The sequence below is a fragment of the Vipera ursinii genome (genome assembly GCF_947247035.1).
Source record: "Vipera ursinii genome assembly, chromosome: 7".
NCBI classification, from domain to species: Eukaryota; Metazoa; Chordata; class Lepidosauria; order Squamata; family Viperidae; genus Vipera; species Vipera ursinii.
This window is the reverse complement of record NC_139521.1, coordinates 17,062,281-17,083,291: the sequence shown is the minus strand read 5'-3', so window position 1 is coordinate 17,083,291 and position 21,011 is coordinate 17,062,281. Positions and strand designations below refer to the sequence as shown.

The 21,011-nt window shown below is 38.3% G+C and overlaps 1 protein-coding gene across 1 annotated transcript in view; it reads left to right on the top strand.

Moving 5' to 3' along the window:
• Positions 1–21,011, top strand: part of FNIP2 (folliculin interacting protein 2) — a 77,616-nt gene that overhangs the window by 20,148 nt on the left and 36,457 nt on the right. Inside the window, exons 2-7 of the mRNA XM_083367883.1 lie at positions 8,637–8,763; positions 14,899–15,021; positions 15,482–15,582; positions 15,672–15,743; positions 17,988–18,082; positions 20,424–20,495. Of these exons, the coding sequence (XP_083224009.1) occupies positions 8,637–8,763; positions 14,899–15,021; positions 15,482–15,582; positions 15,672–15,743; positions 17,988–18,082; positions 20,424–20,495 (590 nt within the window). The remainder of the gene's footprint in view (positions 1–8,636; positions 8,764–14,898; positions 15,022–15,481; positions 15,583–15,671; positions 15,744–17,987; positions 18,083–20,423; positions 20,496–21,011) is intronic.

The following is a 21,011-nucleotide window of genomic DNA, read 5'->3' as shown; positions in this document are numbered from 1 at the left end:
GAGAAGAGCCTAATGCTGGGAAAGATTGAGGGGAAGAGAAGAAGGGGACGACAGAGAATGAGGTGGCTGGATGGAGTCACTGAAGCAGTAGGCGTGAGCTTAAATGGACTCCAGAAGATGGTAGAGGACAAGAAGGCCTGGAGGAACGTTGTCCATAGGGTCACGATGGGTCAGACACGACTTCGCAGCTAACAAAAACAACTAAAACTGGGTGTGACAGGAGGTTAGTTATCTGAAATATTAAAAAAAATCCCCTTAAGTTTAATATGGTATTATTCCCATTTTATCAGTAGGGAATATTGGAGTTAATAGATCTGAAACATTCTTGTCCTTTTGGGATCATGGAATATGTGTGTGGATACTTATATAAATTGATGGACATCTAACTTTTTGCAGCACTGATTTTAGTTGGAAGACCTAAAATTCCATGACACAATGCACCTTAAGTGTATTTAGGAAAGCTATAAAAGGGATGTTGTAATTTTGAGCTATCTTCACCAGCCTGACACTCCCCAGAATTATTGCATTTCAATTCATATAACCCCTCAGTCATCACATTTGAAGGTACCAGTTTGGATAAGGCTAAATTAGAGTTTTGTATTTTGAAAACTGTCATTCAAATGGACAACTTCTTTCAGAACAGGGAAGCAAAATATTACCGTAATTATGTTGCAGTTTAATGCATTTCACAGGATCAATATATTCTAGGCCACAGCAGGTTGGTAGCACTTAGTCAACCTTAGCCAGTCCCCCAAAAGATAAGCATTGTGGTATGTTTAATATCAAATTCAAACCCAAAAAGATTGAAACAAAATAAATATTCTAATTCATGGCTAAATTTCCATGGCTTCTCTTTCAATTACATTATAATATCTGTTTTCACTCATAGTATTTAATATAGCCAGCAACCATTATCTATTTGGATTATGGACCACTGTTTGGGTTCTTTTGCTTAGTAGATAGTTCATGAGATACTCTCTGAATTGTAGTATATGTTCTTTTAAGTTTTGTACCAAGGTGTGCTTGGGACTATTTTTAATTAAACATTTTACGTATTTCATTTGAAGGATGATGAAACAAGAGTTTCAGTTGAACTGGCCATTGTACACATTTTTTTTAATTAAAGACAACTGTAATAGAAATTACCATGATTCTGGTGTCTGTGACATAGTGATAGATTAAATTTCTAGTGCCTCTTCCTGAAGAAGGGTATAAAAACCATGAACTACAAGCCAAAAAATTAGCAAGCACATTTTTTCAGGATGCTTAGGTGTGTTCTGGAAGATTGATCTGTGATATTCCAGATGTAGCACAGAGGTTAGGCACTGACATCAGCCTGTAATGAAAAACAGAAATGGAATTTGTATTATGTACATTTAGAGATACAGGATGTTTTCATTCGTCATTGTACTGTCCCAGGAAGGGCGTTTGAAATCTAACCAATGCAGAATGAGGCATTATTGTTATTGTTTGAAATACACAGCCAAGGTCACAGATTCAGGAGTGAAAGAAGAGGGGGTCAGAGCAAAAACGGCAAAACCTAGCCAGGTTTCAATGACAGGCAAAAAAACTTCCAGTTGGATATAGCCTGACATGCATTCTGCTGAGCACTTTGTGCTTAGGTAAAGGTAAAGGTTCCCCCGCACATGCGTGCTAGTCGTTTCCAACTCTAGGGGCCGGTGCTCATCTCCGTTTCAAAGCCGAAGAGCCAGCGCTTGTCTGAGGACATCTCCGTGGTCATGTGGCCGGCATGACTAGATGCCAAAGGCGCACGGAATGCTGTTACATTCCCACCGTAGTGGTCCCTATTTTTCTACTTGCATTTTTACGTACTTTTGAACTGCTAGGTTGGCAGAAGCTGGGACGAGTAACAGGCCTCACTCTGTTACGTGGCACTCGGGATTCAGCCCGCCAAACTGCCGACCATCTGATCGACAAGCTCAGCGTCCTAACCCACTGAGCCACTGCGTCCCTTTGTGCTTAGCTGGCCATATATATATATGAAATGAGGAATCATCTGAAAGAAATAGGATCCTTCATTTGTCTCAGATGCTGGCATCTGCTTTATTGAAAAAACTTTATGTCTATAGAAATGTGCAGAATAAGCAGAAAGTCAAATGGCTGAGTGACTCTCTGCTCTTATGGCAAGGAAAACCACTTTTATGTGTCTCCAGATCTTCATATGTTTACAAGAAAAAGTTGAAACATTTTTTATTGAAGCTGTGTAATCTTTAAAATATTAGGAAAATAGTTCCAAAATTTTTATATATAGTTAAATACAAATTAGTTTTCTTTAATTGTAGAATTCATAGTCTGTTTCTAAGGATTGAAAACTGACCCGTGTATTGCCAAAACATTTGTGCCTTAGAGTTCACTTTATCAGATACATATCAATGATGGACTGAGGTTAATAATTAACTATGTATTTCTTAGGTAGAAATAAATTGATTGATCCTTATGTATAACAAAACATTAATTTTGATGCAGCAGACTTAAAACACTAACGCTATATATTAACAAATATATATTTCTGAAAGTTCTGCTAATCCTTGAATCTGTACATGACTGTTTTATATGGGAAAGCAGCAGTGGATAGATTTGTGGAAATCGTATTCATGTCAGTATTGCATGCAAAAATACAATACAGTATTCTATCTAATTTCTCAGTAAATCATGTTTTTTAATCCAAATTACACCTATAATTATGTTAAGTAGTTTTCACAATTGTCCTATGCAATTTATGTAAGTATTGTTATACACACTTCACCTGATGCGCTTTTACAATACGTCATCCCTAATACATGATTTCTATAAATATAATATATGTAAACATGTATATTTGTGATAAATCAATACTGCATCCTTAATTCGTGATAAGTTTAGGAAACTATGCACTGATTATAAATCTATTATTGCTATTGGATTTTTTTATTTTATACCAAATGGTACAGTCTCAGTTACTCATCCACAGATGATTTTTTTTAATAGTGAGTGTACTACAGCAATCATAAGGCTGAATGATTAATCTCACAACACCTCTCTTTCCAAGAAATTATGACCAATTGAATTATGAAATTGGGGAAATATCCTAGCCTTGTTGATTAGCTCATATATATATTATCTCCTATTTTATTATGTTTATCCACTGAGGATTCTTCCAATTACATCCCCAGTTTATAGGGAAATTTCATTGATTAATGTAGGTACTAATAAGTATCCAGCAATTGGTAGATATTAATGGAACAGTGATTCCAATTTAGACTAGATTTACATGAGGCCATCAAATTCTGGATAAAATATTTTCATTTGATGAATTTACTTTGACTCAGAATATTTGGAATCCCTTTGATGTAGCTTCTTGGAGGTTTCTGATATGGAACCAGATTGGTTTTCCCAGCATTTAATATTTCCATTAATATATTTTATCCTTGAATTATGTTTAATTACAAATAACACGCTTTCTCATTGGTTGAACTGATATTTTTAAACATGTCAAAATTTACTGTTTTTCCTTTTTAACATAGCTTTAGAAACTCTTGAATGCTGAAAATATTAAAGGCTTTAAGGAAGGCATCTATAAAATGTATCATCTACATATTTTATAGATAAACCAGAAGTTCATTTTCACAAACATTCTTGTTTGAGATAGTGATAAAGCTTCATATTAGTTCAGGTTACAATACTGTATAAATTGTCACTGTGTGTGAATTGGGTATAGACTAATCATTTCTTTATTGTCAGTGGGCAAATGTACAAAATCATCAGGGGATCAAATAATTTTTCCCCTCACTGTATATAAATCTGTTTAATAAATGAATAAATAAATATTGGAATGAATTAGACTTGATCTTCCTAGAGTTGCTAATAATTTGGACTTGCTTAAGTATATGGAATATAGTTTGGGTTCTGATTTTGGGGTATTTTTATTCCCACAAAGTTGTTTCAACTAGCAGTTTAACCTCAAAAGTAATTTACATTATTTTACATAATTTCTCGTGAATTTATATACTGTTAAATAATTCTATGCCATGTGCATTATTAAAGGTTTTTCACTGCATACACCACAGTTGTTGGAAAAATTGCTTTAAATTTATATGGTGCAGTTTCTAAAACTTATAGATTGTAAAATTGAATTTGATTTATCTCACAGTATTTTTTATTCAATATACATATATTATAGAGACTGTCCAGCATCTGTTAGAGGTTTTGGAATCAGAGTTTAAAATTACCATTTTCATCTCAGAGAAAATGAGATGATAAAGAATCTAAGAAGAGTTGAAAAGAAGCTGCTGGATTCATAGTAGAACGAATGAATGGAATGTATCAGGGAAAGAAAAGAGGAGAGCAAATAACCTATGCCTGAAACACAGGGCTTGCAAGATAAACAATTTCTCCATTTTCTAATTGAGTTAGTAATAGTAGAGTTTCTAGGAAAACTCTGTGTCAGCATAGAGACTTGCCTACTACAGGGTTGCTAACAACTGAAGTCTTCTTTTGTGTGCAGCTTTGACCAAACTTTTCCTTGATTGCCTAGACCAGGGGTGTCAAACTGCCGGCCCACGGACCAGATGCGTCATGGCGAAACCACACCCACCCCATTGCCGGCAATGCAAAAAAAGTCACGATATATCACGACACGTCATGTGACACTGAGTTTGACACCCCTGGCCTAGACCTTCTTGTGATCTCGTACTGTTACGGTAATCTATTCCCTTCAGTAATGTTATGTGCTAAACTAGTATACTTTGTTTTTCAGCTTTAGGCTTAGCTTTCATTTGGTGAATCCTTCCTAGATTCTCAACTTTTATCCTTAGAACAGAACACGAAGCTAGCAATTAATTTTACTTGTATTTGAAGAAACTAATTGGGTGCATTTGAATATCACATATAGCCTTAATCATAACATAGTTTGGGACTAGCATATTCTTCAGTAGCTTTCCTGCGCAATTGTTGGTTCTTCCTAGAAATATTTGGAGTAATTTTTGTTTTAAAGTAGCTGGCTTGTAGGATGGTTATGCAGGTCATCTAAATACAGATAGTTCTCATTTAGCAACAATAATCAGGACCAGCAACTTGGTTAAGCGAAACTAAGTGAAACCATGTCTTTGCTTACGATCTTACTTCAGCTTTCTCTTGTCTTATAGACTTCCAAAGGTTGTTTATGTGAGGACTGATAATAAAGTTACTTTTCATCATCATCACAACTGCAAATGGTCACTAAATGAGACAGTTGCTAATTCTAGTATAACACTTTGGTATACTCTGTGATTTGCATCATGCAGAAAGTCATGCAGAAAGTTGAGATTAAATGTTTAATTATTTTTCAAAAACATTGTGACTGTCCTTATTCACCAATTAACAGTGTTATAGTTAAGTGTGGTGGGCAGAAGCAGTTACTGAACAACTCTGTTCACATTTTTGATGTATTGCTGACATAGATACTTGGAGAATCAAACACTTTTTATCAAAACATGAAAGCAACATTGACCTGTTGCAATGCAGGCTCTTCTCTTTTGTACATACATAGGATATGCCACATGTACAAAGGTTGTTATTTATACTCATTCCCAGCCAATGGACTCCCCCCCATTGCAAATACCCTTGTGTTTTAATTTGCATTCCATCCATGTGTGTATATGCGGCTCGGAAACAAGACCAATTATTCTAAATTTCATAACTCATGTTTACTTGCAAGTTTGTTTTTAAGATCATTTAAGCGTAAATGGTTAGTTTTTCCTTACACCTCTTCAGAACTAATGAAACAAAGAACAGTTTTTGATTTCTTCTTACTGTATTCAGATTGTTCTTTGCTACTGATAAAGTCTGAATGCGGCAGAAGGTCTCTTTTTTGTGTTAATCATTTCTTACAGATAACCTGTAGCATTGGTTGCAGGTTCCTGTTTACCTTGAAGAGATGGTGCTGAGACACAAGGTTGCTAAGAGCTGTCAGATGACACTTGCTCACATGAGACCATTAAGAGGGTGTTGCCTCCTGGTTTAAAACAAGTTTGCAACTGAGGAGTCAGTGAGAAAGCAGCTACCTCTCCGTTGAAGGCCATCTGGTTAGGTCTTGTGATCAAATAGTAATTGCTAGTTACAGAAACAAACCAGGAAGCACGACTATCAGAGTTCTTCTTTGATAGCAACAAAACTGGCAGCATTTATAAGAACAAGCAAGTTATTCTATGTTTTTAAAGAAGTTATTGCTATAACTTTTAATACTGGTTAAATGTTATCTAAAGAAGTAATACTGATTGCAGAAGATATTCAGCTGTGATTTTTTTTTCTTAAAAAGGCCAAATCAGTGCTAGCCAATTTTTGTCTGACATTTCTTTGATCAGTAACTTGTTACACAGTAATCCCTGGGGATATTTAAATATAAAATCATTATTTTGAAGAAATCATGCCTATAACAGCATGTATGTGAATCGAAAATGTGTGGAGTTACATCAAAATCATCTAACAGTACAGGCAACCAGGCACAGAAGTCAAGTCATTGTTCCCCTACCTCACTAGTGAATAGCTTTTCAAAAGCAAGAGTGGATAAGGCAAAGAAATCAGTTGTGGCAGAAACGAGTTCCAAATTTTCAAAGAGGTTTACTGGAGAACTATCTAAAAGGTATGAAAGTTTAATATAAAACTGGCTTTGAGTGGTCTGGGAGGCAGTTTCACATTTTTGCATTTCTATTATCACACGTGTTCTTTCTAGGCCAGGGGTCGGCAACCTCGGCTCTTTTATGACTCGTGGACTTCAACTCCCAGAATTCCTGAGCCAGCATAGCTGGCTCAGGAATTCTGGGAGTTGAAGTCCACGAGTCATAAAAGAGCCGAGGTTGCCGACCCCTGTTCTAGGCAATCATCTGTGATTCTTTTCAGTACTAAAAGGATTTTTTAAATATTAAATTATTGTGCAAATTCTGTTGAATTGCCTGTTTTTTAATCTTTATACCATTCCATTTCTGCATCAGTTTGTGTTTGCATGAAAATCCATACATATTTACTGTTTGCTTAGGAACAAAAATTCAGAAGCAGAAATAACAAACAATATGTTTTTAAATTTTCCAGGTTTAGAGGTTGTGGATTTGCTAAATCTGCATTAAAATGTAAATCACATTTTGTTCACAGATTGTTCTAATAAATATATTATCCTATGATTATAAAATATTTTGAATGATACTTTGAAAGCTCTAAATAAGTAGACTAACTGTAGTGTATTTTATTTTGTACATAATTCCTGATCACTAGTTTAAGGATTCTAGCGTTCAATGCATCTAGCAACTCTCAGAAATTCTAATAGCTAGGACAGTGTACTTTCACTCAAAATAACTAGATGATTATTGCATATCTATTTTAAATTCTTTGTATGACCATTATTTAGTGGAATAGAAATACTTACAAAATAGAATAAAATACTAGTTGCAATGAAGAATTGAAGATGCTGTAGCACATTCTCTGTCTGATATAGGTACAGTCATGTGAAAAAGAAAGCATACCCTGGTTTTACATATCAGGACATACGATAGTAAAAACCATCTGGTCCTTAGCAGTTCTTAAAAGTACATAAATACAATGTCAGATGAATAGCAACACATGACATACTACACTATGTTATCATTTATTTTACAAAAAGAAGGCCAAAATGGACAAACCATGTATGAAAAACTAAGTGTACCTTATGATTCAATAGCTTGTAGAACCGCCTTTAGCAGCAATAACTCGAAGTAATCAACTTTTTATATGATTTTATCAGTCCCTCATATCATTGTGGAGAAATTTTGGCCCGCTCTTCTTTACCATATTGCTTCAGTTCTTTGAGGTTTGTGGGCATTTGTTTATGCATAGGACCTACTACAGCATTTCAGTCAGGTTGAGGTCTGGACTTTGACTGGGCCATTTAAACACCTTGATTCTTTTCTTTTTCAGCCATTCTGTGGTAAATTTGCTGGTGTGGTTGGGAACCTCTTGCATGAACCAATGTTGGCCAATCTTTCGCTGTTGAACAAATGGCTCACATTTGACTTTAGAATATTTTTGTATACAGAGGAGTTCATGGTTGACTCAATGACTGCAAAGTGCCCAGATCCTGTGGCTTCAAAAGAAGCCCAAATCATTATCCTTCCATTACTGTACTTGGCGGTTGGTATAAGATGTTTGTGCTGATACGCTGTGTTTGGTTTTCACCAAATGTGGCACTGTGCATTATGGGAAAACATCTTCACTTTGGTCTCGTCAGTCCAAAGGAAAGTGTTCCAGAAGTCTTGTGATTATTTCAAATGCAACTTTGCAAACCTAAGGCATGCTACCACATTCTTTTTAGAGAGAAAATGCTTTCTCCTGACAACCCTTCAAACAAGCCATACTTGTTCAGTCGTTTTCTAATTGTATAGTGATGAATTTAAACATATAACATGCTAACTGAGGCTTGTAGAGTCTGAGATATAACTCTTGGATATTTTTTGCAATTTCTTTGCAATATTTGATGGCATCGTTGTGTTTTATCTTCTCTACTGTTAACTAGATCTCTGAATTCACATTCCTTAGATTAACTCTCTTCACTGCAGACTGATGGATTTGCTAGGGGAAAAAGAATCTTGCATAATTCTCTTCATTTTTTTTTTTGTTCTAAAAACTCATAGCTGGTCCTGTTCTGGGTTTGATCTAAATGAAATCCGCTTGATAGTGTATCAAGATTGTGAAAGACGGGGCAGACAAGTCTTGTTTGATTCTACAGCTGTCCGAAAGACTGATGAGAAACAGTTTCAGGTAAGATTTTATAATTTTTTTATATGATAAAAATTATTTTGCAATTTTAATTAATCTTTTATTGTATCTGATCTATCAAGATTTATCAGAGAAATGAAACCTGCCCTCAGTAAAACTTAAATATGAAATTGGAACAAATAATGTAGAATTAGAAAAAACGTTACAGAATAAAGATAAATTAAAGTATTTGTATGTTTTAAAAAGCTGACAGCAAACTTTAAATTAAATCACATTGTCTTTAGTTTGTGATATATAGTTCTTGGTGGCGCAGTAGTGAGAATACAGTATTGCAGTCTAATTCTGCTGATTGCCAACAGCCAGCAGTTTGGCAGTTTGAGTCTCAGCAGCTCAAGGCTGACTCAGCCTTCCATCCTTCCGAGGTTGGTAAAATGAGGACCCAGATTGTTGGGAGCAATATGCTGACTCTGTAAATGCTTAGAGAGACTAAAGTACTGTGAAGCGGTATATAAGTCTTAAGTGCTATTGCTGTTCCTAGAGATTTTGCTTTATTAATAGTATAAATGTATTAATATTCAGTCATAATAAAACAAAATATAAGCTGTCTAATATTCACTATAAATCATTCAGGTTCTTGGTCAAAAACTTGGCATCACCGACAAGGCAAAAGACAAACATACTCACAACCCTTTTAACATACCTAACACCAAGAAGACATCACAAGTCTTTTTCCTGTTCCAATGGTGAATTGTTGACGGAACATTTCATTTAGTATCATGCATCTTTTACTTCCATCATATATTGTCTTCTCACATTCAGCAAGCAACCAACTTCATATTCAAGCAGAATATTTCATGTTTCAAGCCTCTTTATAGTATTGGATTCTTTCTCTAAATCTACAAATGTAGGTGGTTTTTTTTTGCAAATTCGTATGTATCTCAGTGACCATCCAAAACTTGGAATGCCTAGTCTGCATAGCATTAATTCCCAAATATTATTCATTCTTAATTCTCAAATTGTACCTTTTAAATTAGAATTGTACCAATTTCCCTAAGATATTTAACAAATTAAATGCCCCTACTGTTTTTTGCATCCAGTCTTATTATTACTTTTACACTAGGGAACAATAATAGTATTCTTCCAGTTGTCGGGGGGAAATGACTATGCTAAAGAAGTTTCACAGCCACTCCAAAACAATATAACTATTCTCCAGTTATACCACGTATACCTTCAAACTTTACCTTTTTGAAATCTCAGAATTGTTTTATAGTTCTCTTTTCCTTCTATTTTTTTTCTTGAACAATAACATTTATAGCCCAGATTTCAGTTCCGTTCTTCAACATCATATTATTCAGATGCAAATCTTTAAAATGCCTTCTACTGTGTTTCCCTGAAAATAAGACCCACCCAGAAAATAAGCTTTAGCCTGATTTTTTAGGGTGCACATAATATAAGCCCTACCCCCAAAATAAACCCAGGGGGTGGGGTTGGCCAGCACAGGAGGCAGTGAGCGCTTGGAGGCTGATATTGTCCTCCAGGCCTCTGCCACCCAGAATGGAGGTCGGCGGCAGTGGCTGCATGGTTCCGGATGTCCATTCTGGGCATCGGAGGCCTCCAGGCCTCTGCAACTACACCATCTGGGAGAAGGAGCTACTGGCCATTAAGGTGGCGTTTCAGACCTGGAGACATCATTTGGAAGGGGCTTATCATCAGATTGAAGTCCGGACAGACCATAAGAATCTGGAAAGTTAGCAGACCACCCGGAAATTGAACCAACAACAGATTTGGTGGTTTATCTTCTTCGCGAGGTTCAATTTCCGCATTACATTCATACCAAGCGGTCGCAACCAAAGAGCAAATGCTCTTTCAAAGAAACCAGAATACTCCCATATGGAAGACAAGCTTCTGCCTAGGATGGTTCTGCAGTCTTTCTCTGCAGTTTGGGAGCCACTAGATTTACAGGCTGATTCAGGAGGCAAAACAGCACCACATGTGGGTGGCTCAATGAAGGGAGGAGTTGGGGCTAGACTCCCCGTGGACTGTCATGGATGGACTCCTGAAATATTGCGATTTGCTCTGTGTTCCAGGAGGGCCACTCAGAGGACTTATTCTCAATCAGTGTCATGATAATCTTGCAGCGGAGCATTTTGGCCTTTACAAGACACTGAACTTAGTCTCCTATACATTCTGGTGGCCCCGAGTATGATACGAGCTCCAGGCCTACATCATGTCTTATGTAGGTGTAGGCAGGCCAAATCAGCGAAAGGGTCCACATCAAGTCCACTTCAGCCCTTACCGACACCCGAGAGACACTGGGGAGCAGTGTCCGTGGACCTCTTGATGGACTTGCCCCTGTCTTCTGGCTTCACAACGTTTGTGCTGGTGGATATGCTGAACAAGATGGCACATTTCATTCCTTGCCGTGGTTTGCCGTCAGCCTGTGCCACCACTTGCATGTTCATCCAGCATGTTTTCCGGCTGCACAGCCTCCCTGATAGGGTCATTTTGGATAGAGGGGCTCAATTTAAGGCCTATTTCTGGAAAGAGCTGATGAAGGCCCTAGACCAGGCATGTCAAACTGCCAGCCCATGGGCCGGATGCATCATGCTGAAACTGCACCCACCCCATTGCCGGCAATGTGGGAAAAGTCATGATACGTCACACGACGTTATGTGATAACACAAATTTGACATGCCTGCCCTAGATGTACAAATCTGCCTGTTGTTGGCGCATCATCCGCAAAAAGATGGCAGGACTGAGAAAGTAATCGGAAACCTAGAACAATATTTGTGCTGTTTCAAAAATCAGCAACAGGACAATTGGGCAGACTATCTTGCAGTAGCCAAGTTTGCTTTTAAGACTTCACAGCACATCTCCACACGTATGACACCGTTCCTGGCCAATGTGGGGTATCATCCCTGGTTGTTTCCCCTCTCGCAGCTCGACGTGCCAGTTCCCACAGCTACTGAATATCTGACCAAGTTACAGGCTATCCATCAATTGGTGTGACAGCAATTAGATAAGGCCAAGGTGGATTACAAGAAAGTCACCGATCAGTCACAGTGAGATATGCCTGCATTAGCTATGGGAGATAGGGTATGGCTGTCAACCAGGCACCTTCCATCTGACCAACCTGCCAAGAAACTGGACCACCAGTACCTAGGCCCTTTCCCTATTGAAGGCGTCATTAATCTGGTCGCTTATTGGTTAACATTGCCACGTTTGTTACGGGTGCATCCGATCTTTCACCGGTCCCTCTTGGTCCCAAAGCAACCGACGTGCCTGCTTCTCTGATCAGAACATCCGCCACCAGAACAGTGGGACAGAGACAGCGCTCCCGCGTATGAGGTCGCCATTATTCGAGAGTCCCATTGGATGAAAGGCCGATTCCAATATTTGATTGAGTGGAAGTGCTATGGACCGGAGGAGTTCACTTTGGAGGACACAACCACCATGCATGCTCCTTCCTTGGTGACAGCGTTCCACAAACAATTTCCTTCATGGCCACATCCGGCCCAGCAGATCCAGGGGAAGGATCCTGAGGTGAGGGATAGTGTTGTGAGTCCTCGCCTGGCAGCAGATCTGGCATCCAAGTTAGATGAATCGGATGAGGGGGAGAGGTTGCCTGGGTCACATCCGAGTCTGTGGAAAGCTCATGAAGACTCAGAGCTAGATGTGACACCAGGCCCATCTACTCAAGCTCAGGCAGAGAGACAGCTGGGTTGGGGGCCTGAACTGAGCAAAGAGGAGGAGCAACTGGGGCCTGTTCCAGATGCATGGATGCACAGGGGGAAAGGCATGCAGAATAGTGAAGGGTGGTGAGGTGGCCCTTCAGGAAAAATAAAAGACTAATAAGCCACATCCTGGCTGGACTATAAAGAGGAGAGGCATGGGAAGGGCTGGTTGCCGAAGGCAACCGTTCATGCTATGGCTTTTTTCAGATTTCTGTGTGTTTGAGTGACTTAAACCTTGAGCATTCCAGCTGAGAACTCATAGAGACTGATCTTGTTCAATTCAACAGCTAAAGGACTGGTTGGAGTTTTGTTCCATAAAGGCTGTGTCAAAATAAAAGGGATTTATCTTATCAAGCCCTGCCTCTTTCCACGCAAAGGGGTTTTTCCTCACGAGTAAGTGGCTGAGCAGTATTTGTGGACACTGGGACAGAATAGATTGGGGGCAGCGGCCGTGTGGCTCCAGAGGTCTACTCAGGTCTCCATGCCTCTGCCACCTAGAACGGAGGTCGGGGGCAGTAGCTGCATGGCTCTGGCTATCAGTTCTAGGCGTTGAAGGCCTCCAGGCCTCTGCTGCCCAGAATGGAGGTTGGCAGCAGCCACATGGCTCTGGAGGTCTGTTCTGGGCATCTGATGCCTCCTCCATGTCTCTGCTGCCCAGAACAGAGGTTGGGTATGGCAGCCATGTGGCTTCGGAGGTCCATTCTGGGCACCAGAGGCATTTTCCAGAATAAACACTTTTTGGCCAGAGGCTGAAAGCTTCTGGGGGCCATGATCTTGTGCTCAGGCACCCATCCACTTTTGCAGAGAATGGATGCCTGACTTCCTGCAAGATTAGGGCATCCAGAACTTTCCAGGCTCTGCATGAAAAGTGTTTGGAGGTTTGAAGCAATGTGATTTTGTTGCCCCAAACCTCCCTTCAGTGTGGAAACGCTTTTCCGCACTGAGCCTGGAAGCCTTTGGAGGAGACTCATCGAAGCTGCCTGCCACTCCAAAAGTGAGCGGCAGTTCGGTGAACCAGAGAAGCCAAGCAGGGTGCACTTGTCCTGCTCTCCCTCTGTTCTCGTGGGAGCAGACAAAGAAACAGGGTGGAGAAGGGACACATCTTCACAAGGTAAGTGACCAAGCAGGGCAGGATGGGGGGGGGGGTAGAGCAATTGTGGGGACCCCAGTGGAGAGAAAAATAGGTATTTCAGTGGGTCAGGAACAGCCTTGGGTTGTCTGAAGCAGGTGGTCTGTTCCATCACTAGGCCTCCCATGGCGTTCCCCATTGTGAAATACCTCATGTTCACTTAACGAGCCGTGCATTCGCCCACATATTAAATTAGTGATTGGGAGTGATTGTGTTCAAGGTATGAGATTCACTCCTACAAATCCTTGAGTTATGAATGTAATGGGCAGTCTCCATTACATTTGTAACTCGAGGACTACCTGTGCTTGCTTTGACCAATATTAAATTCAGCCCAGTTCATATACTTTGGGTAAGAAAAAATTGCAAGCAACTCATTTTTATTATTTTTCAGTGGCAAAATACTGCTGAAGTGACTAGTACTTGTAGAAGTTGGATTTGATGTTCTGAAATCCCTATCAATGTTAGGCTGTCAATGAACACCTCCTTGGTATCTACTAGGCTTTCTATTCTGCTTGCTATTTTTTTAAAAGATCATTTTATTAAAAAAACAAAACACATTTGGAGGTGGCATGTTGCAAAAGAACAACTTGTAGCATCTTTACTTATAGACGTTCTTCTGGTTCAAACATGGTCCCAGGTGCACTCTTAGAGAATAAATATGCACTCCAGTGCTTTGTTTGAAAGCAGGCCCACCTGCTCATGAAAACACAAAGGCAAGCTGGGCATTGAAAAGATTCCTGGGGGACTGAAGTGGTTAGCAGAAGGTGACTTCACTTGATCTTAGGGGTGGGGTGGGGTGGCTTGGGAGGTTAAAAAAATAAAATAAATAAAATAAAAAAGAAAGTGACTTCACTTGTTCTGTAGGTGGGCATTTTATTATAAGTGATATCTACCATGACTAATGAATAGACAAGGGTTTGTATGACAGTCTTTTATAAGGGTAATGTCAGTCCTCCCAAGTAAATAAGACAGAAAACGCAACGTGGTATTCTAATTGTACTTTTAAGGCTACATTAACAGAATCTTGCTAGTCAAAAATCCTGCTACCACTTTTAACCAACTGATCAATTAGGGTAAAAACTTTCATAAGTTTCTTTCTCTGATCATTAAGCTACTGGGGACTCCCCTCTATCTTGTCTAATTGTTTCCTAAGCAGTATCCCATTCCTCATTTCCTAAGGTCATTCTCTCATAACCATTATACGTAAGCAGAAGTTTCTTTCAAATTTCAAATGTTCTAATTATCCTTCTTTCCCCCCCCCTCCAATCACAATTTGGCACCTGATTTATCTTTACTATTCATTCAATCCCTTAGGATGCCTCTGGAAAAACCGATGGTGGGTGCTGCCAAAAAAACAGTGGTATTAACACAGCTTACCCCCATAGCCCTTCGGTGGACAGCAGACAACCTGGCAAGGAAGATATTCCTAGATATCAGGTAGCCTGAATGTGTCAGCTGAAATCCATATACAAGTCCAATTTGCATGAACTGAAAATTAATCTTTACATTGAATTTCTACCTATTGCCACAAGACCATAATAGCAAAAAAGAGCTTTATAATTTGCATGGGTGCAGGGACGGAATATGTATGAATTGTTATATTTGGGATTGCAGTATAAAAGGTTAAATGTATTTTCGCATAAATATGTGTCTTAATTTCCTATGTGGCAAGAAGTATACATGTATTCCATCAGAATGAAGAAAAGTCTTAAATAAATGAAGCTCATAGTGGTGGTGACTATCCAGCAGAATGCGAGGAGTCTTCAGAAAATCCCGCTTTGCGTTTGCTTCTTCTGGCATGCAATAATATGTGCTTGTAGAGTAAAGCTGAGTTAATGTAGAATTAGAATATTACAGTTTATGACACATGTATACCCCTTGTCTTCTTTATTTGTAGTATGTCAGGCCTGCTTCTGACGTCAACATGCTGGGTGAGATGATGTTTGGTTCGGTAGCAATGAGTTACAAAGGCTCAACACTGAAAATTCACTACATACGGTGAGCTGGTGTCTCCAGTTCCGTGTTATTATATCAGAGTTGGAATTGTATTTGGAATTACTGACTCAAGGCATTGTTTATCCTTTCAGTTCTCCTCCACAACTTATGATGAGTAAAGTGTTTTCTGCTAGAGTAGGCAGCTTCTCTGGAAGTATGAATAGGTAAGGCGACCTTTATTTTCTGTTTCATTTCAGATTCTTAACTGTTAAGAAAAAAAATCCTTGGATGTTCAGTTTATATTATTTGTAAAAGTAACATTTAAAACTAGTTCATAATAAAGTATACTGTAATTTTATTTATAAGAATAAAGATCAACAATATACAGGAAGAACAAAACTTCTGTCCAGAACCACAACACTTGTAATAATATAAAATCTCTAAATTTAGCCCAGGATTAAAATGACATATTAACTGACTTGATTGGAATTGGAATATACATTGGTATATGGAGATCTACAGAAGGGAACACAATGTTTTATTTTAATTTATTTTAATCCCACCTTTATTATTTTTATAAATTACTGAAGATGGTGAACATATTTAATACTCCTTTCTTATCATATTTCCCCTTATATGTAGAAAATGGGGTCAGGAGAAATGGCCTTTCAAATTCTTCACCAAATTTGTGGATAGAGAAATTAAGTAGATATTTTTTCTAATTTTCTTCAGGGAAAGGAATTTCATAATGATTGAAATCATCCATACTATAACTCTAATACCAAAAAAGTACAACTGAAAAAATTCCTACCTAAAAAAAAAAGTTTAGATCTTGCATTAGCCCTGATCCACCTAGCCTTTAGGACCCCACCTCGTGGTTTCCATTGTGCCTGGGGGTCTGATAATAGTGAGAGCTTCCATAGTGGTTGCATTGAATCTCATCTAGTGATGACGTCTGCTGCTGACTATGGTTAATTTTTATTTTAGTGTAGTTTTATTGATAGTTTTTATAGGTTTGTATATTTTTATAGGTTTGTATATTTATTTATGTTTTCTAATTATTATAGTTGGCCACAGAATCAAATAAATTAAATACATTAATCATTCACTATGTCATTATGGAATGTGGTAAATTAAAAGCAGCTATACATTGATGAATAGATTGCCCAGTGAAAGAATAAAATCGCAAGACTTTACTGTGTTCATTAACCAGCACAGGGGTGTCAAACTCAATTTCATTGAGGGCCGCATCAGCATTGCGGTTGCTCTCAGGGGGCCGGGTGGGCGTGGCCTGGGTGGGCATGGCCTACTGGGTGGGCGTGGCTAGAGTGCGTATGGCCTACTGGGTGGGCGTGGCCAGCTCTACATCGTTCGCATCAAGGGTGCCTATGGGGGCCTGGGCAGGAGTGGGACAGATCTGAGGGTCTCTGGCAGGAGAAGGGTCTCTGGGCCAGGGCCAAGGCAGTGGGGGCCGTTCCCTCACTGTTTCCAGGATGGCTTCGCGGGCCACATGCAACCACTTTGCGGGCCGGATCCGGCCCCCGGGCCTTGTGTTTGACATGTCTGAACCAGCACAAAGGAAATAGATATGTAGATATGTATACGAAGCTGAATTTACAAGATTAGAATAGTTAAACAAAGTACATACAAACAGCTTTGGCTAAAAAATGATATTAAAATAGAATGCTAAGTGAAGGAACAAAAGAAAAGAGGGGTTAAACTAGACAATTGAGTTAGTATAAATTTTAAAATGTACTAATTGAAACTTTAAAATTCCAGGAAAGGCAAAAATTCTCTTGCCAAGTTGCAAAACATGTCCAAGTATACTATACAGGTATCCTCGACATATGACCACAATTGAGCCCCAAATTTCTCTAGCTAGGCAAAACATTTGTTAAGTGAATACTGCTTATCACAACATTTTCTAATATTATTGGAGAAATATATTCTAATGCAACATGAACAGTGTGAGAATTTATTTTCCATTATAGTTCCCTCAGATAAGAGAAACAAAAATAGAATTAGGTCAGCTGAATCCACAAGAAACAGGCAGGGGGAAAAAGATGTAACTTTGGCATATTTATATGGCTGTGATAGAGCCAAAATCAATCACTGTATTCTTTGCCTAGGCAGTTTTTTAAATTTCCATTAAGCAACAATGCCACTCCATGTGGATCAACAATAGAGAGGATTTAGCCCATGTTTTACAATACAGAATGTTTTACAAGTGAGAATACTAAATTTGATTACCATTAAGAGACTTTTGCATATAATTGATGCAATTGCTTAATTTTTATTTCCATTTTTCATATAAGAGAAAATTTATAGATTACCTTAAGGTGATAAAGTAGAAATCTTGCAAAATCATCAGTTTTTATAATTACGATTAGTAGTGAAAAATTCTCTTTAGCAATTTAAGTTTTGTTGAAAGTTTAATACCTTTCTTGAATGGCCTTTTCTTTTTCAAGCTTGCAAGGTAGTTTTGAATACATCAGTCAAGATCAATCAAGGCTGAATTTGCATTCAAATGGCTTGGGCCAGTGTCAGAATGGAAGTACTCTAGGTAAATATATCAAATTAAAATTAGCAGATGTGCAGGGGTAACTGCATAGAGATCGTATCCTTTGGTTGGTTCTTCACATTTCAGGCTTCTCTGATCCTTGAACTGTATATTTCTCATATTGCCCACTTCAGGTGTGTTACCACCATGTAGCAACATGTTGCTTCATAGTATACCTGAAGGAGGGGCGTTCTGGCTCATCCAAGTGCTTTCTTTGCAGGTTTGTGTGCAGTGTTGAGTACAGCATGATGCACCTATTTACACTTTGAGATGCTGTAATATCTGTTCCCATGGGATTAATAACTACTCTCTATAAGTAGAATGACACAATTGGTCCTTATTTTTATTATTGAATGAAATTGCAAAAGATGCCTCTAATGATAGATATCTTAAAATATTGGGCTACATTAATTGAATCCCTTCACCAACAGTATTTTTCAGTGAAATAGCACTTAAAAAGGTAAAGGTTCCCCCGCACATGCGTGCTAGTCGTTTCCAACTCTAGGGGCCGGTGCTCATCTCCGTTTCAAAGCCGAAGAGCCAGTGCTTGTCCGAGGACGTCTCCATGGTCATGTGGCCAGCATGACTAGACGCCAAAGGCGCACGGAACGCTGTTACCTTCCCACCGTAGTGGTCCCTATTTTTCTACTTGCATTTTTACGTGCTTTCGAACTGCTAGGTTGGCAGAAGCTGGGACGAGTAACAGGCGCTCACTCACCCGCCAAACTGCCGACCTTCTGATCGACAGGCTCAGCGTCCTAACCCACTGAGCCACCGTGTCCCTTAAATAGCACTTATGTGATGCTAAAAATTGTGTTTTTCTAGTTTTGAGAATTGTTTTTCCAGGTTATTTTTTTGAAGTTATTCTTTCTTGCACATACAATAAATGCCAGCGTATTTATTTTCCACACTTCTTCTGTGATTCCCACTTCCTTGCTTCAACTAAAAAAGTCACCCAATGAGCTGTAATGAACTTAATAAAGGAATAATATTTTGGAAGTGGACAAATTATAAAAGTGTGTGACTTAATCTTAGAAGGATCACAAATTTTATATGCTCTCTAAATCTAGTAATCTCTCTAATATCAATTTATATTTATTTAAATATTTCTTTCATGTAGAGTGTTGCAACTTGCTGCTCTCCTAGCATTGATTATTGAACCAGAAGCTTTTTGAAAATAGGTAATTGCTGAGTGCAAATGTGCTAACATTCTATAGTATCTAAAATGTTGCATCTAATTTAAATAATTTTCCCTAAACATGTACATTTTTGTAGCTTATAAAGAAAAGGTTATATGTGAACCCATACATGAAAGGCTTTGCTTCAATAAATATCTTAATTCTGTTAAGTGCTATAATGCCTTAAGAATTTGTTTTCAATTTTAATTATATTTTTCAACCTTGCAACTTTTGTAAAAATATGAGAATTTCTAGAGAATTTATTAAAAACACCACATTAAAGCATTTGTAGAACAGTGCAAAGTGACATATTCCTTCTAAACAGTATTCCATGCAGATAAATTGATAAATTGAACAAAGTAATTGATTCTAACTATGAGCTTTTAGAAACTTTGTAAATCCTGAAAGTGGTCGGCATTTGTTTTTCTAAAATGTGGTTGATGATGAGGGAGATACATCTTTTAGTTGTGCTGGATCAAACCAAAGACGACTCCTCCAGTGGCTAACCACAAATATCAAAGTGTAGACCGTGTGGATAGCATAAGTTCAGTTGCACTGTCTTGTCTATTCTGAAGGCAATATATTGCTACCATGACTAGCAGCCAGGTTCCCATGCTTAAGGATCATTCCATGAAAATATGTATTTGCAGTCTTCATGGATTACACTGTCAAAGCAATTTTGAAATTTGAAATTCACTGGTAGCGAACGCCCCGTTCACAGAACTTTGAGGCAACATAAGCATTGAAATTAGTAATTCTCTGGAGCCTTTGATGCTTTCTAAGTATCAAGACTTACAAACCTATAGACTAATTTTCTATATACAATAGCTTGCCCTGCCAGTGTAGGTAAACATAAACAAGGAGCTACTCCCATGCCCATTAGCACTGATTATGTTACCTAGTTGGGTAATGAAACATCTGCAAGAAAACAACCAAGCACAAAGAACTTCTCACTTTAACCCTGTGAAGATAATAAATGTGATATTTCAAATGATACTTCCTACTGTTGTAAATTAGTTTCAGTATATTATTTGCTACTTAACAGACCAGTCCTGTCTATGTTCTGGAGCTTTAAAAATAGTACTTTTGAATCCGACTGCTAGTAGGATTTATCTTTTGAAAAGATAACTTGGATATATGCTTTAACTTTGATATTTTTAATTCAGCACACAGCACTCCTGTTGACATGCCGAGTAGAGGTCAAAATGAAGACAGAGACAGTGGCATTGCTCGATCAGGTGGTTATCCTTTGTTCCTTTCAGAAATGTAATCAAAACACTGTAATGAAATATCACTCAGTAGATTCAGATTTAATTTTGAGATGAAATTCATACATTCTTCCTTTGAATACTGATAGTATGTTTAGAAACAGGAATTACTTGCTTGTCACTTTATTGTTAGTATAGATCAGGGGTAGGCAACCTTGGCTCAGGAATTCTGGGAGTTGAAGTCCACGAGTCATAAAAGAGCCAAGGTTGCCTACCCTTGGTATAGATCAAAAAGTATCTTGATCTTTTTGTGTGTGTGCGATGTCCACTGTTAGATATTTTCCAAACTCATTGTTGGAGACTTGCCAGTCTTGATTTTCTACTATTTACAGTTTATTGATTTTGAGATAAATGTAAATGTCATCATTATGCCACCTTCAGGTTCTTAGTGCTACAAGCATATAAATAGTAGAGGACAGGAAAGCCTGGAGGAACATTGTCCATAGGGTCGCGATGGGTCAGACACGACTTCGCAACTAACAACAA